Genomic DNA, 16,085 nt, shown 5'->3' with positions numbered 1-16,085 from the left:
ATGAGTTTAACGTGGATGTGGGCACAGTTGATGCTCTGTGTCTGTAAAACTTGCCCCTGGGTGCAGGGCACAGGTAGGAGCATCTGGAAGGAGGGAGGAGGACTGATCCCCATCTTTCCTCAGACTGTCCCTTCATCACAGGAGTGAAGCACCTCATTGGCAGAGGTAGTGAATATTCCAAGGAATACACAGTAGTTAATGCTGTTTATAAGCACTGGTAAAACACAGCTCCACAGTTAAAAGTTTAAAATGCTGATTCAAATGACCAAGTGGCTCATTTTTTTCCCTACTCTCCAGTTCGTGTTGAAAGTTGGTGGCTCCTTCCTTCAGGGACTGCACTTCTTCCAGTTAAGGTTAGTTCAGCAGCACCATCTTTGCTTGTACTTTTATCTTGATGTTGGCGATGAAGGCTGCCACCAGCTTCAGTTCTAATGTATAAAGAGCCACCTTAAAGGGAGCTAGAATTGGATACAGGGCTAGCAACACTGTAATGCAAGGACAGAGTGGTTTCCCAAACGTAAACTGCTTACCCACTGACCTCTAATACTGCACCTGAGCTCGTGGGTCACTAACTGAGGGGCATTAAGCTCTGACCTTGCCAAGACAAGACAAAAGAAGCGAGGAGGTAATATATACAAGCTGTTGTAAACTCCCCTGGAGGGCTGGCACAAGTTAAAGCAAGTCTGACATGTAATTTGAGTGGGCAGATTTTGCCAGTCACCCATGCTTAAGAAGTTCTTGAAATGTTGGAATGGTCAGAGTTGAAGTCGTGTCTGAGAATGGACCAGAGTAGCCTGGGCTCCTGTGGTAGCATGGAGGAAGGTGTGGTCTGCTTTATCAAGTCTGTACTGGTCTCACTTCCATCTGCTGCTCTGATGCTTTTTCTGCCCAAGTCTTGAGTAGCAGTAAAGCACGAGTCACCTTCAGCATGGTCCTGGCCTGAAGCACCAAGCATTCATTTCTGAAACTCTTTGACAGTTGTCCATAGTTCATTTCTTCTCTGTACTTTTGGGAGGGGTTATTATTCCTCCTGTTGGCACTGGTGATAACTGACCTGGGGCAGTAGATGCTACTCCACTGTTAACTTCTTCCTGTGTATTAGGAGAAGATGATGTCACAGGTATTAACAGGCAAGCTCCGCTTTTGTTTCATCAGTAAGAGTTAGGATACTGAATAAAACAAAGCATTGTCACACAACAAAGATGATTATCTTTAAAACACTTCACCAATACCTGAAATCCAAGTTTGCTTATGGCTTGCCACCTTTGGTTACTGGCATCATCAAGCAAGAGTGAGAAACAAAAGGTTGAGCACCCCAACCATGCTGGCAAAGGTGAGCCAGACCTGGTGCAAGCAGGAATGGATCTGTCCACATTTCAGCTGCCTCAGAGGAGCAGCGTATAATGCTTATCCACAAACTACCTACCAGCATGTCCAAGTAATTTGTGTGCGTCTGGATGTTATGTCGATCTTCTACTGCAACCTTCTTAAAGTTCTTCAGCTTTGCGGGGACTTTTTTGGCCACACTCACAAAGGGAACCATCCATTCCACACACTCTGAAATGTTGTCCCATTCTAGGCCTAGAGGTTAAAACACACAGCAAGGGATTGAGAAGTCATGAAGGAGTTGCACAGTGTTCAAATACAGTCATAAATTTCAAACAAATAATACTGCACATAAAAATTCAGGAAGATCCTCCCAGCTTTTCCTTGTGCTTGTTAGTTACAAGTGGGGTGCCCAGAGGATGGTGAGCACCGGCTCCTGAGCAGAGCAGCTCTCCAGCCACAAGGGTTCCTCTTGCTCCCCAGGGGAGGCTGAAGTGACTTTTTCTGCTTGAGCACAAGAATTTGGTTCACGCTACAGAAGCATACACTGCTGTCACAATCCCGTATGGCACCTTAGGAGGGACAAGTGCTGAGTTAAATGATCTAATTTTTTTTCCATGTTGTAAGAGACAGGCTTGTAGAAACTGGCAGAAAGGTTAACTGAGGGTGACTGGTGGCTGGCTACATTTTGGGAGAAAGCAGTAGCCAGATAATGCGAAGCCAACAGGGCTTCTCACCTGAAGCTTTCTTGACTACTTCGATTGAGGTATAGTGGCAGAGCGCTGCAGCAGCTAGTGTTCTGTACTGGAAGTCCAATGAATTCACATCCAGAATACACAGGTCTAAAAGCTGAGGAAGAATGGAAAAAATAAGTTACAAATCCTAAAAAGATAGTTCTTCTGTATAATCCTGCTCAGAAACTGCCCTGCCTACAGTCTATGCTCTGTTTCAGCTTTCTAGCGTGGATTACATGCAACTATGTTATTTTTGGCACTAATTGCAGTTCAAGTGGGTCTCTCAGAGTTGTGATGCAAACCAATTTGTACTTTTACCAGTAGCGTGCAAGACGCTTCACTTGCGCATGTTTAAGTGCACCTTTAAACTCCTGACAGAATGGTATTTTCCTACATTAAAATATTACCTAGCAGCAAAGTGACTTTGATACCTGCGCTCTGCAAGGCAGCCGCACACAACCGTGCCCATAAAAATTGAAACAGTAGTTTCAAGTCAGTCAGAACACCCCTCAGACTGCCTCCCAGGTGAACACAGAGAAACACTGTTACAGGCAAGACAGGAAGAAACAGTTAACTGCCTTAAATCATCCACCCTGCTCTTGGGGCTGTTGCAGATGTTTGCTATTTGCAAAATGCTGCAGCGATTAAAAAAAAAGGATTTGTATTTTTCCAGTGTACAGATAAGTCTTAAAATACATGAGAGCAGGGAGACAAGAAACACATGGGTGCTCCTCCTGAAAACAGACCACGGAGTTCTCTGGCAGTCAAAATCACATGTTTCTTAACAAAGTACCAGGAGATGTGAAACAAGGAAAGACGTTCTTTAATGGTTTTTGGTCCGTAAGTGTGCAGTTGTGCTTTAATCATCCTAAAAAGCATTTTCCAGTACAGTTTAGTACCTACCTGTGCGATCTGAATGAATTTTTCCTGAGAATACTGAGGTAGCAGCACTTTTGGAACATCCTTCAGAGCATCCACTTGAAGATAGAGGTTTAGCCAAGAGATGATTGTCACCGGACAGAGTTCCCATTTTAAAGCCTGTGAATGTTAAACAAACAGGTAAGCACCTTAAGCATGCAAGAATAGTTTTGTGCTCTGATCTCTTCTCCCATACCTGCCCTTCCAAGTTTGCTCAGCCTACTGCACAGATCCTCAAAAGACACTGAAGACTATGGACAATTTCAAATACAAATATTCTTTTTAGATTGTGTTTTCACTGCTTGTTGAACGGGCTACATTACAATCAGAACAAAAATGTATCTATCATCTCAATGCCCTTCCTATGCTTGTGCAACTGGATCTTATGTATCTTCCCCATTTAGAAGCCGGGAAATTAGAGTATTTCCCCAAGCCTTCCTTCCGGCTACAGAGTTCTGTGGTGGTAAAGATGGACCCTTTCCACTGTGAGGAGCACCAAGTACTGCCAGTTCATTGCCTGCCTGGCCTATGGGCTCCTGCTCCTGGACAGCGAAGGATGCTGGCAAGCGCATGGTGTTACAGCGAGGACCTTCTGGTCCGTCCTGTGTCTGATTATACCTGTTCAGGTTCTTTACTTCCACACAAGAATGAGAAATCTGTCCTTTTCTAACAGACAGGGATTTCCCCCCAGATGGGGGCTTCAGCAGTCCACTGTGTGAAGCCACTACGAAGGCTTCATTGTTTGGCAGAAAGCGGGACATACTGAACATGATCTTTACTAAGCAGATAAATGACATAAGATAGAAAGCTCAGCTAAACAGGTGTCATAAACACAAAGTTATTACCTTTAACATAATGAGTTCCATTCTTATAATATCATCTTCACTGCAAGCACCATCAGTAACATAAGCAAATTCCTGTATTTTAGGAGCATAGATTTCCTTTAAAGAGGGGAAGGGAAGAAAGCAAAGATTAGAGTTCCTTACAATTCTAAGAAAGCTTGAGAAGATATTGGCAAATACTTTCGAGTACATATTGGAATATTATCATTTTTATGCCAGAACTGTGTTGTTCTTTTTATATGAATTGACTTGAAACTTACAGGATGAGGAGAAAATAAAACCAAGTAGGTTATATGTCATCTGTTGTAAAACACAATTGATTTATTGCAATATTCCTAGCTTTTGGGGAAATAAAACCTGACTGAGTAATGTCTCCATTTATGCCACTTCCTACTCAGCTATTCCACTTGGCAGTACAAACATACACTGTCCTCATTCTCATACAGCACATTGCAGTACTAGAGAAGGCCTATTGTCCATAGCCTGCACTAATGTCAGTACCATGTAGTCTAATCGATTTAGATGAAAAAGCTAGAAAAAGATGAGAAAATCCCACTGCCACTGTAGGTGGCAAAATCCATGCTGCAGAGATGGCCAACAAAAGACATTTGCCAACCCAGTTGTGCGTGTAGGTAGGTGTGTTTGTAAAAGAGAACTTGCCAGCAGAGCTGCTTCTGTACCAGGTGGCTCCATGGCCTGACGTCCCACACGCTTCCTTAAGATAGACAGCTGCTTGTTGTGCACTACCTTGACTTTCGAAACAGCTCGACTGCGTGTGTGTGGGGGAAGCTGTTCAAATGTACAAACTTAATATCCCAAATCTTCCTCTCGGTCCTCTATCCTACTGTGACCTACATAAAGCAGGCATTCAAAAATACACTCGGGGCTCACAGATGTAGTGTGCAACGTAACAGATCACCATCACCGCACTGATTATGTTACTTTTAAAAGAAAAAAAAAAAAAAAAGAACCCAAAACTTTCAACTAAAGGGGTTTAAAGGGGTATCAGCCTGATGCGCAGGCAGTTTGAGACTTTGGCTTGAGTTCTTTCCAGTATTACACCCATTCCTGGGACTGTTTGCCAATTGCCAATTTGGAAAAAGACAAAACAAAACAAAACTACTCCTAGCACATTTGCATACTTTTTAAGGTTATGTGGTCTCCTTCCTGCTGAGGAAAGGGAGGACAAAGACTACACTTCAAGAGATTGACACAGGCAGGATCAAAGGAAGAGAAAAAAAGTGCCCCTTCTGACCTTCAGTGTTGGATGTACCCCACCGATTTAAAAATGTTCAGGCAGAAGAAATAAAAGTGTTATCAGTCTCTTTAGTTATTCTGAACTTTACATCCTCCTCCCCTTAACCTTCTTACCTCAAGTTTGGAGGCAATGAATAATGAGGTAATTCCTATGAGCTGAAGCATGCTCTTGTTAATGTTCTTTTGCGTCAACATGAATCTATCAAAAAAGTCTTGAGCTAGGTAGAAGGTTTCCCTGTGGAGTGCATACACCTCGCATACCTACAACAGGAAAAATACACAGACAACTCAGTTTTCCGCTGTAAAACTCTATGCACACACATTGGAGTAATCGAGCTTTAAGAGTAAAGCACAGTATGCACAATTTTATCTTTTGCACACATAAACCATCATGTACATAGGTGTGTTATGACGTAGGGGTTAGTATGCGACTGGAAAAAGTATTTCCCATGCTCCCACCTAAACACAGATTGTTTGTGATGCACTAACGTACTTGCAAAGTGTACTGTTGTATCCAGCTCTCCTAAAAATAAGTACATTTTTCTAATGAAAGGAAGCCTCACGAGGGGGAGGGGCGGGGGGGAAACAACGTAGGAAAAAAAAGACACTAATTTGCTTGATTAAGAATACCCTGGGCTCAAACCTCAAGTTGAAGTCATTGAGCAGATCCATCCTGCATTCTTAGCAGAGCCGTCCCAGGTTTTTTAGAACAACTAAAACACTTGAAGCTATTAAGCTTTGGAAGCTCTGGCCCAAGGTGGCCCTGCTGGCAAGCCATGAGCGCTGCCTGCAGCCCCTCAGGCACACCAACAGCCTCGCTAAGCAGGAACAAAACTGCAGGAACGGCCATCTGTTCCGTACACTTGCAGCTTTCCCTGGCAAGAACTCTTAATACTTGTATTGTATCAAAGTGGTTCAAATGTCAATTCAACAAAACCAGAGATCTTATGCGGGAGCCTAATTTTTCCTCTAATCTCTAATTAAATTTAGGTGGGTCTCCTACAGCTCCGGCTTATCTGCAACTCTGTCTCCCTTCCACAACTAGAAACTAGTTAGGTACCTGTAAGTTACTTATATTCAATATACAGTCAAAAGGAAAGACTATCCATGAAATAGACCACAAATCCAAGCTTCCTGCTATGCTTCATTATTTCACGCAGATACAAAATCACAATAAAATCTCACTACTGGCTGTTTCCTGAGACAGCATTGAAAGCCTATTTGCAAATTAAAACCCTTCCCGACCATCAGAAATACAACTGGTTGGCAATGACCTCGCAGCTTATTCTTTTAGAGCTGATCTAATATTTGCCAATTGATGTACTCCTCTGATACTATTAACTACTAGCATCCCAGTTATAATGTTACCACAGACAATGTTAGGAGCTATGATGGACTCTGAAAGTTGCTGGGATTTTAATCCACTGCACTGTATAGAACCACTGCACTGTATAGGCCCTTGCTGATATTTTTTTTTCCTGTAATAGGATGATTTCCCAAGAATTCAAGCTTTTCCAAAAGAAGCAATAAAACACAATTTAACAGTGATATGCAAATTACACCTCGGAGGAAGTAGTGACCTACACAACTAGAATAGTTTTTAAATTCAGACCATACTTTTTTAAATAAGAGCGCCACATGCTCCTTTCTTTTCATGCTGTTAGCACTATTCCACCAAGACGGCAAGAGTGCCACTAATGCCTGCTTCCCTAGAGTTCCTCATATGGAATAGGTGAACCTCTGAGGTCTCTTCTGCTGATGGGCAAGGACTACACGTGTCAGAGGCCACATTTGACAGTGGTGATTGAACACGCTCAATACAGACCTCTTGGAAACACCTTTGGAGTACAGCTCTCTATTTGCAACACTAATATTCCTTTGCATAGGCTGCCAAGATAGAGAGCTTCCATTTTGTTTGGCAACTGGACTAGTCTGAAGTACAGTAATTAGACTGGAACATGGATACAATTTATTTGTAATCCTTTTCAAATAAGAGCTTGTCTATAAAAAGAACCTTCAGATGTCAGCCACTAACAAACTACTTTCTTCTGCTCTCTTGATAGGATAGAATTAAAAAGTCACTAGTAAGTCAGAAAATAGTATTAGAGGCTGACATCTAAAGGGCCAGGGCGATAACTCAAGTCCTCAACATTGATGTAGTTGTCTCATGGCTTAGCTACAGTCCAAGATGTCAAGGCAGAGTTCTGTAACTAACTTGTCTATAGCAGTTCCAATACTGGTCTCTCAAAGCCAGATTTCTGCCCTCCCTAAGACTTATCCCAGCAAGAGCAAACATTAAGTGCTGTTACTCACTGCCCTGTGTGGAAGATTCAGCATTCCTGCCAGGGAAGACCAAACATAGCTCATGGAGAGGATGAAAAGTGGTTAACTTGTAGCCCTTTTGCTGCAAACTAATTTTAGCATTTACCAGGCCGAACATTCTGCTATTATCTCTTTATGTTAAAGCTGTGCTTTCATCTGCCCGATTCACAGTCACAATACAGCAAAGTAGGTAAAGGAACGCACCTCTAAGAGCCAGTCTAAGAGTATCGATCTCATGTGAGGTTGCAAACTAGAATGTAGTGATGTGAAATGTTTGCAGTGAACGTATCTGTTCTCCTTCTTCAGGATGTTGAGCCAGACATCTTTGGAATTTCCCCAGCTGCGGAAAAAAAGTTACACAAAGCATTGTTAAATGTATATACACCCCCACAAAAGAAGTATAAAAACATTACTTATTGTTTACAGACACTGAGGAACAAAAAGAAACATCACGCATACTAGAAGATCCTTTTGGCAATTAGAAAGCTGCAGGTATACTTCGAACACTTTACATCACCGCAGCAGCACTTTGCCAAGATGACCAGCAAGTCCAGTTTCATAGAACAGCCAATAAAACCAAACATGGGCACCCTAAAGTTGCACACACAACCAGAGTTTCCTAGTTATGTGGCTATCCAGAGGGCAAGATAAAAACCAAACCTTCCCATAAAAAATGGGATTAAAAAAAACCCAGCCCACTCCTCGAGAAACACAGAGCACGCACAAAGTGGTCCAGTTTAGTTTGAGAAAAACATTTACAGATGGTGTTTAAAAGTCACTCATCCGTGCCTACCTTGAGGCTCAGAAACAGTTTGTTGTGAGAAAAAAGGAGTTCTTGTTTATTGCTAACTTCTAGTTTATTAGCACTCAAGACTACTTGGGAAGAAAATGACGTTTATATCATTAATATGGATAATTTTTAATTTGTAGTTACTGTTATTTTGAATTGATGTGCCTTTTTTTCTTAGATGTACTTCTTATCCTACAGTTCCTAAGGGGGACAGCCTGTTAATTAACACAATGCTGATTTCCCACTGAAATTTTGAGTTATACATTTACCTTTTCCTGAGCAGAAGCAGAGACTAAACAGACCTGATCACTGGTATCACCCGCAAATTCTAACCCAGATCAGTTCCATTCCGCTGCCATCATAAGTTAAAAGCTGGAGAGACACTTGCTTTTTTAACTCACAAGTCTCTATTTAAGCAGACAGGCACTGATACATGTCCTATTATGATCTTCAGTCAGGAAAACGTGAGCAAGGGAGGACAGAGTAAATGATCCTCATTGGAAAGGATGAAACTCAGCTTTACCAGGTGCCTATTGGCAAAAGCTGACCATCAAGAATTAAACTCCTTGCATTGGAATTCTATATTTGAACATATATTTGGGGTCCAGCAGTTTCCAGCCACTTGCTAAAGGAGTGAGTGACATTCCCTCATTTATCACCCTCTTTCATTTTCTTACTATACTGAAGATAAGCTACTTTGCACTAAGCTTTCCAACACATACACAAAACCGTGATTTGATAGGTATGGAGAAGAGCAGAGTTCAGCAGGCTTGGGAGTGACACAGAGAGAAGAGCAGTTGAGTTTGAAATTCAGTGAAAAAGAGTAATAGACCGATTGTTTTGTATGGATGCAAAACACCACCACGCAGCATCTCCCAGTCCTGATCAAGTTTCAGCCAGAACAAATACAAAAAAAACAGTTTAGAAAGAAAGGTTCTCTGAGAGGAGTGCTTCATGTTCTGCTTCTCTCCTCATTCACCTCAGTGTAAGTTTTCTCTAATGCATTGCACTAAATTTAACATCTCTTTCATTAGGCACCAGGCCAGTAGAACATCAACTGGTGCACTTATCTAACATACCTGAACGGCTAATAAATTCAGAAACTGAAAAATCCAATTTAACCAGCTAATCTATCCCTCTGCAGAAGGGAAACTTTCTAGAGCTCTGACTGCACGGAGCATACTGCATTGCATTAGCAAGCTACCTGCACAACAACATTGCCACAAGTTTATTTTACATTTTTAAGTTCTTAAATAAGACTTTGCTTAGTATTTTTTGGTCACTCAGTTCCAGCAGCACTGAAAGAAGTTTAGTTTAAGCATTACGTGCCTCTTAAAAGGCCATCTCTGAAAGGTGAAAGTTATCTGTCTGGTGTGTTTATAAGGTTGAAAAGGGGGGAAACCAAACAATTTCTGTCTTTTTTTTGGACATTGAATTATGTGTGGGATGAGGAGACAAGTTGAAGTACAGGCTGAGTACTGCCCACTATTATACAAACATAACACAACAACAGATATTACTACAGTAGTTCAGCATATTTGATAAAACATCAGCAGCTGCTGTGTCTGGTAAACTTACTTGAGCTCTGGCAAAGGTGACGGATTTATGAAGAGGTTTCTGAACCTGTATTTTTTAAATCTTGAGAAGTCAGTGGTTACCGATTCTTTGTGAGGCGTTTCAATAATTATGCAAGGCGAGATGCCTCCTGTTATTGTGGGCGGCCAACAGCTCTGCAACACAAACAAGGTAACTTTTAAATGCTGATTCTATTAGGAGAGCAAGAAAGGCAAGAAGTAGATTACAGTAAAAACAACAATATAGGTAACATATGTTAGTCTTCTAGACCTCAGCACCAATTCAAGTGCTGAAACCAAGAAAAGACAGATTAAATGCCAGCAAAGCCTTTCGTTGTCAAGACAGAACATGCATAAACAAATTTGATATATTTCAGAAACTCATCTTTGAGGAAGAAAACTGTTTATGAACCCACAAGTAACATATACATTGCTTGAGCTGCTCAGCTGCAGTACATAAGGCAAAGGTACTCTTTGCTACCAAAGCCCAGGAGATTAGGTTGCTGGTCCTATCTACTTATCAACTCAGGGGGAAAAGAAAGGACAGGGTGGAGGTTCTACTGTCTCTCAGTGGAAATTGAGCAACTTGTTATCTTTCCAATTAAGCACTCCAGAGAGGAGCCACCCATCTCAGCTAGAGAGCTAGATACCCACTCAGCCAGCAGCAGCTGTGGACTATCTCTCAGCCTACCAGTGCCAAATATGGGATGCAATGACTCAAAAAGAGAAGAGCCCAAAGTTATTCACGTAGAAATCTTTAAAGAAAGAATTCTAGATTACTTGAACTCTGTAACTTGTTTCACTAATGCTTATTTGCTTGTACGTAACCATTTCAAGTAGGGAGGTATCACATGCATGGAGCATATGCAGTGCTGTAATGGCTGACAGCCTTCAAAATGGTGACACAGAACTTTAATTACACTCTGTGGAGTTAGAGGGGGATCCTGTTCCCAAAGAACGGCAACACCTGCCCCTGAACGCAGAATCTTCTCCTATAAAGCTGTTTTGCAAGGTAAACTACATAAGATTTCCTTAGTATACCTAAACATATTTACAGACAGACTAAAGTACACTAAGAGTGAAGTTACATATTTCAGCAGAACTGATCTTAACAGCACACAGCCACAACAAAAGGGACATCCTGCTCCTATGATCATCACTGCCTCCCCACTTTTGTTGGGTTTGATGCTTGTGAGACCCTCTGCTGGGTTGGTTCAACTCTCTAACCTGGCAGAACATTAACCCATTTTGTAGTACCAAATTATTACAAGGTGAACATCCACACTGCCTTGTTTAAAGAGAACCAAAAATGAAGCAAGGCAGGGAATGGAGTGTGTGGCCAGCTATCAAGGAAGGAAAGAGGAGCAAGATTCCCCCTTTTCAGCAAAAGTAAGTTGTAGCACACAGTTTCACCCCAAATACAACAGACATAGCGACACATAGCATTTTTCCCCCTACACAGTCTGCAAAGACAACTGCACAATCAGAAGAGTTTTGCTTCACCATTGCTCTTAGTCTCATTCACTTTACAAACACAATAAACAATAACAACATTGTTTGCAATAGAAAGTGACATTATTTTACTAACACACTTTAAAATAAAAAACTGTAAGGTACCACACTAGGTTTAGGAGGAGCCTATGTTGGTTAAAACAGATTCCTAAGTTGATATCAATAATCAAAAGAACTGTTAAATCAAAGTTTAGAGGGCCTGCACAGTTATGAGTTACCTTAACTTAAATGGCCGTGAAACCACACCTTAAGATAAAACAAGTGCAATGATCTTGTTTAGACTTGCTCTAGGCCTTACCTGCTCTGCACATGGAATTATTCTGAAATATCTGGTTTTGTTTTCATTTTTACTTCTAACCTTACCTTGCAGAGGCTTCTGCACTGAAGCCATGTGTAAAGAAGCAAAAACATGTATAAAGATGCTAAGGAGCAGAGCTCCTGTAGTTTTTAGTATGCAGAGGTAGAAACTTCCCCTATTTGATACTTCTGTTGTGGAACGCATGCTTTTTCACCCACTGTATAAACAAGATGGACTCCCTCACCTAGTTTGAGCCGGTAATCATTAAATTGAATTACCTTAATCTCATATTGGTGCTTTTTAGCAATTTTCTCATCTTCTCTTTTCTTTATCTCCTCCTGAGAACAGAGACACACAATCAATCCAACAACAACAGTCAGCACACCCACTTCTAAAGCTAAAGTGAACTGTTGCTACACTTGCCCCACTTTTTAATGAAGCAGAGTAAAGATTCTCCCATCCAAATGCACTGGAAAACTTTCAATATTATTAAACTGTTCAAATTGCCCAAACTGATCACCTCTGCCGTTCTCCTTTTTCTGGTCTGGAGACGTTCTGGTGCCTGCAGTTCTTGCGGAGACTCTTCTTGACATGACAGTGGCTGCTGCTGCTTGGCTTGCAATCGGCTACTGAGAAGAGCAAAATAACTTTAGATATTAGGAGAGCAGTAGTTGTTAGACAAATATAGATAAGCTTGGTGTATTACGAAGCTAACACTTTACCTGCGTCTTGACATCTTCTTTGGGTTGCAGGATCTCTACCTGGACCAAAGGAATAACACATGGTCAGTTAACATCTCAGAAAGTTGGGACCAAGTTCCATACTTTGCAATCTAAGATAGATCACAAAGAGGAGCTTTCTTTACACTACTGAAACGGGGGCTGGGGAAGGGGTCTGCTGGTACAAGGAACACCCCAGCAGAGGACGTCATGGTTTCAATACAGATTGAGGAATGATGTGATTGAGATCTGCCCTGTGGACAAGGACTTGGGGGTGCAGATTGTTGAGAAGCTTGACATGAGCCAGCAATGTGTGCTCACAGCCCAGAAGGCCAACCATATCCTGGGCTGCATCAGAAGAGGTGTGGCCAGCAGGGTGGGGGAAGTGATTCTGTCCCTCTATTCCTCTCTTGTGAGACCTCATCTGGAGTATTGTGCCCAGTTCTGGAATCCTCAACATAAGAAGGATACGGAACTGTTGGAAAGGGTCCAGAGGAGGGCTATAAAGAGGAGAAGGGCTGAAGCACTTCCCGTACAAGGACAGGCTGAGAGAGTTGGCGTTGTTCAGCCTGGAGAAGAAAAGGCTCTGAGGAGACCTTATGGCGACCTACCAGTACCTGAAAGGGGTTACAAGAAAGCTGGGGAGGGGCTGTTTACAAGGGTACGTAGCGATAGGACTATGGGCTGTGGGTATAAACTGGAGTTTATACCCACATTTAGACTAAACATATGGAGGAATTTCTTCATGATGAGGGTGATGAGGCACTGGCACAGGTTGCCCAGAGAAGCTGTGGATGCCCCATCCCTGGAGGTGTTCAAGGCCAGGCTGGATGGGGCCTTGGGCAGCCTGATCTAGTGGGACGTGCGCCTGCCCGTGGCAGGGGGGTTGGAACTATATGATTTTTAAGGTCCTTTCCCACCCAAACCTTTCTATGACTCCACGGCGTAGGACCACAGCAGCTCCCGGTGCCGCTGGGAGCCCGCGGGGATGCCGGCGGAGCTTGGCTGGGGCTGGCCGTGCTCTCCCAGCCCCGAGGGACCGGGCGGGGGGGGACACACGCCGTGAGGGGCCACTCACACACACAGGGGTCCCGGCACTGCCTCCCCCCCACCTGCCGGGCCGCGCTCCCGCCGCGCCGGTTCCGCGCCAAATCGGGCGGGCGGGGAGCGCGATGGGCGGGAAGGGGCGCCCGCCGCCCCCAGGGACCGCGACCGAGACCGAGACCCCCTCCTCCTCTCCTCCTCCTCCTCCTCGCCCTCCTCCCCGTGGCGGGGCGCAGGACCCTCCCCCGCGCTCCCGCCTCGCCAGGCTCCCTCCAAAACCTGACCGGGAAGGCGGGAGGAGGGAGCCTGGCGGGACGCGGCCCCGCAGCCCGGACACCCAGCCCTGGCCTCGGGGGGACACGAGGGAACAAGGGGACAGAGGATCCCCGCCCAAGGGGGGGACACAGGACAAGGGGGGGCACATAGGATCCCCGCCCAAGGCGGACAAGGGGGAACAGAAGCCACGCACGAGTGGGGGAGGGCGGGAGGTGGAACCCCCTCATAGGAGATTGGGACACAGGAGCCCCGCACATGGGGACAAGGTGGGGGCACAGGATCTCCGCACACGGGGATGGGGACAAGGGGGGGGAGGGGGGGGCACACGACAGAGGATCCCTGCACATGGGGACAAGGGGGGAGGATGGAACCCCGCATCGGGGAGGCGGACGCGGGACCCCAGCACAAGGGGACAAGGTGTGGGGGAGAGGAGAGCATCCCTGCACAAGGGAAAAGGGGGACACAGGATCCCCGCGCAAGGGGACAAGGCGGGGGGGGTGGAGGGGGTGGGGATGGAGAAGATGGAACCTTGTACAAGGGGGAGAACACAGGACCCCAGCACAAGGGAACAAGGGCGGGGAGATAGAACCCTGCACAAGAGGGGGAGACAGGACCCCAGCACAAGGGGACAAGGCAGGGGACACAGGATCCCGCACCAGGGACCGCGCTCAGCGCCTCCGCTGCAGGCGGGAGCCGGGCGGCGCGGGCCGGCGATCGGGGTCAGCCCGCCAAGCGCCGTCCCCGCCCCCACCGCGCCCGTCTCCCTCCAAAACCCGGCATCCCAGCACCCCGCATCCCGGCGGCACCGGGGATGGCGATGGCGGAATCCCCGCGCACCGCCCCGCGCCCGAGCGGGACAGCACCGCATGCGAGCACCGCGGCAGCCGCTCTGCCTCCCAAACCGTGCCCGGGGTGGCATCCCGCGCCCCCGATCCCGCCCCTCGCGCCGCCACCGCTACTGCCATCCCCGCCACCGCTACTGCCACCCCCGTCCCCACCGACCGGTCCCCACGCACCTCCGCCGCCGCCGCCCGGGCCGCGCTGCTCAGCTGGCGCCGGCGCCAACCCGCTATATAGCGGCCCCGCCGCGCATGTGCGAGGCGGCAGCCGCCGCTCCCGCCCGCGCCCAGCGCCGCCCATCCACCGCCCGGGGGCTGCTGCCGCCCCGCAGCGGGACACGGCCGCTGCCCCGGCCGCCCTGCCCCAGCCGTGCATCGAGCACCGGCGCCGCGCCCCGCCGGTGGCGGAGGCAGCAGTAGCAGTAGCAGCGGCAGCGCCAGTGTCGGTGACGGTGACAGCGGCAGCGGCGGCAGCACCAGCGGCAGCGCCAGTGTCGGTGTCGGCGGAGGCAGCAGCAGCGCCGGTGTCGGGAGCAGCGGCAGCAGCGGCAGCAAAAGCAGCAGCAGCCACAGCGCCGGTGTCTGCAGAAGCAGCAGCAAACGCAGCGCCGGTGTCGGCAGCAGAAGTAGCACCAGTGTCAGCAGCAGCACTGCCGGCAGCAGCACCGCCCCCGCGCCCGGCGAAGCGCTCCCGCCCGCCCCGGGGCGGAGCCGCCGCCCGCGCTGACCAATGGGAGCGCGCGGCGCCGCTGCAGCGTGCGGCGGCGGCAGAATGTAAACACGGCCCCTGTCACCGCGGATGCGGCCCCCCCGCACCCCGCTGCCGTGCCCCGGCGTCGCGGGCGGGTGTCAGCCCGCCGCCCCGCGCCCGGCTCTGCCCTTCACATCCAAAGCCTTCCCTGAGGACTGCTCCAGTGGGGCCGGACCCGCCGTGGGAATGCCGCCCTGCAATAACTTGCTCTGTCAGGAGATGATGCACCCTCCGTGCCGGGCACACGGCCCCGTCATTGGTAACATCAAGGGTTGCACGAAGCTTAATTAATAAATATCATAGAATCATTGAACTGTTTGGGTTGCAAGGGACCTTAAAGATCATCCAGTTCCAACCCCGCTGCCATGGGCAGGGACACATCCCACCAGACCAGGCTGCCCAGGGTCCCATCCAACCTGGCCTTGAACACCTCCAGGGATGGGGCAGCCACACCTTCCCTGGGAAACCCGTGCCAGTGTCTCACCACTCTCATCATGAAGAAATTCCTCCTTAGGTCTCATCTAAATCTGCCTCTCTCCAGTTTATACCCACTGCCCCTCATCCTGTCCCTACAAGCCTTTGTAAACAGTCTCTCCACAGCTTTCTTGTAGCCCCTTCAGGTACTGGAAGGTCACCATAAGTTCTCAAAGCCTTCTCTTCTCCAGGCTGAACAACCCCAACTCTCTCAGCCTGTCCTAGTATGGGAGATTCTCCAGCCCTCTGATCATCTTTGAGTCCCTCCTCTGGACCCGTTCCAACAGCTCCATATCCTTCTTATGGTGGAGATTTCAGAACTGGACACAATACTCCAGATGAGGAGGTCTCACAAGAGAGGAATAGAGAGACAGAATCACCTCCTCAACCTGCTGGCCATGCTTCTTTT

General features: G+C 46.9%; 1 protein-coding gene across 4 annotated transcripts; it reads right to left on the bottom strand.

Moving 5' to 3' along the window:
• Positions 1–67: 67 nt before the first annotated feature.
• On the bottom strand, positions 68–14,704 carry CCNE2 (cyclin E2). 4 transcript variants are annotated; one of them, XM_054058824.1, is made up of 12 exons: positions 14,629–14,702; positions 12,296–12,334; positions 12,094–12,202; positions 11,852–11,911; positions 9,768–9,919; positions 7,604–7,739; positions 5,192–5,338; positions 3,824–3,919; positions 2,964–3,098; positions 2,064–2,175; positions 1,427–1,581; positions 68–1,091 (listed from the first exon to the last, which is right to left on the bottom strand). In XM_054058824.1, exons 2-12 carry the CDS (start codon positions 12,307–12,309, stop codon positions 990–992), a joined length of 1,218 nt encoding a protein of 405 aa, XP_053914799.1. In that variant the 5' UTR covers positions 12,310–12,334; positions 14,629–14,702; the 3' UTR covers positions 68–989. The 4 variants fall into 4 exon arrangements, with proteins under 4 accessions (XP_053914799.1, XP_053914800.1, XP_053914797.1 ...); XM_054058825.1 differs by having other exon boundaries at positions 12,094–12,199; positions 14,629–14,672; XM_054058822.1 differs by having other exon boundaries at positions 68–1,581; positions 14,629–14,704.
• Between the last annotated feature and the right edge of the window lie 1,381 nt (positions 14,705–16,085).

The sequence above is a fragment of the Cuculus canorus genome, chromosome 2 (genome assembly GCF_017976375.1).
Source record: "Cuculus canorus isolate bCucCan1 chromosome 2, bCucCan1.pri, whole genome shotgun sequence".
NCBI classification, from domain to species: Eukaryota; Metazoa; Chordata; class Aves; order Cuculiformes; family Cuculidae; genus Cuculus; species Cuculus canorus.
The sequence above is the reverse complement of the archived record's forward strand: the minus strand, read 5'-3'. Positions and strand labels throughout refer to the sequence as shown.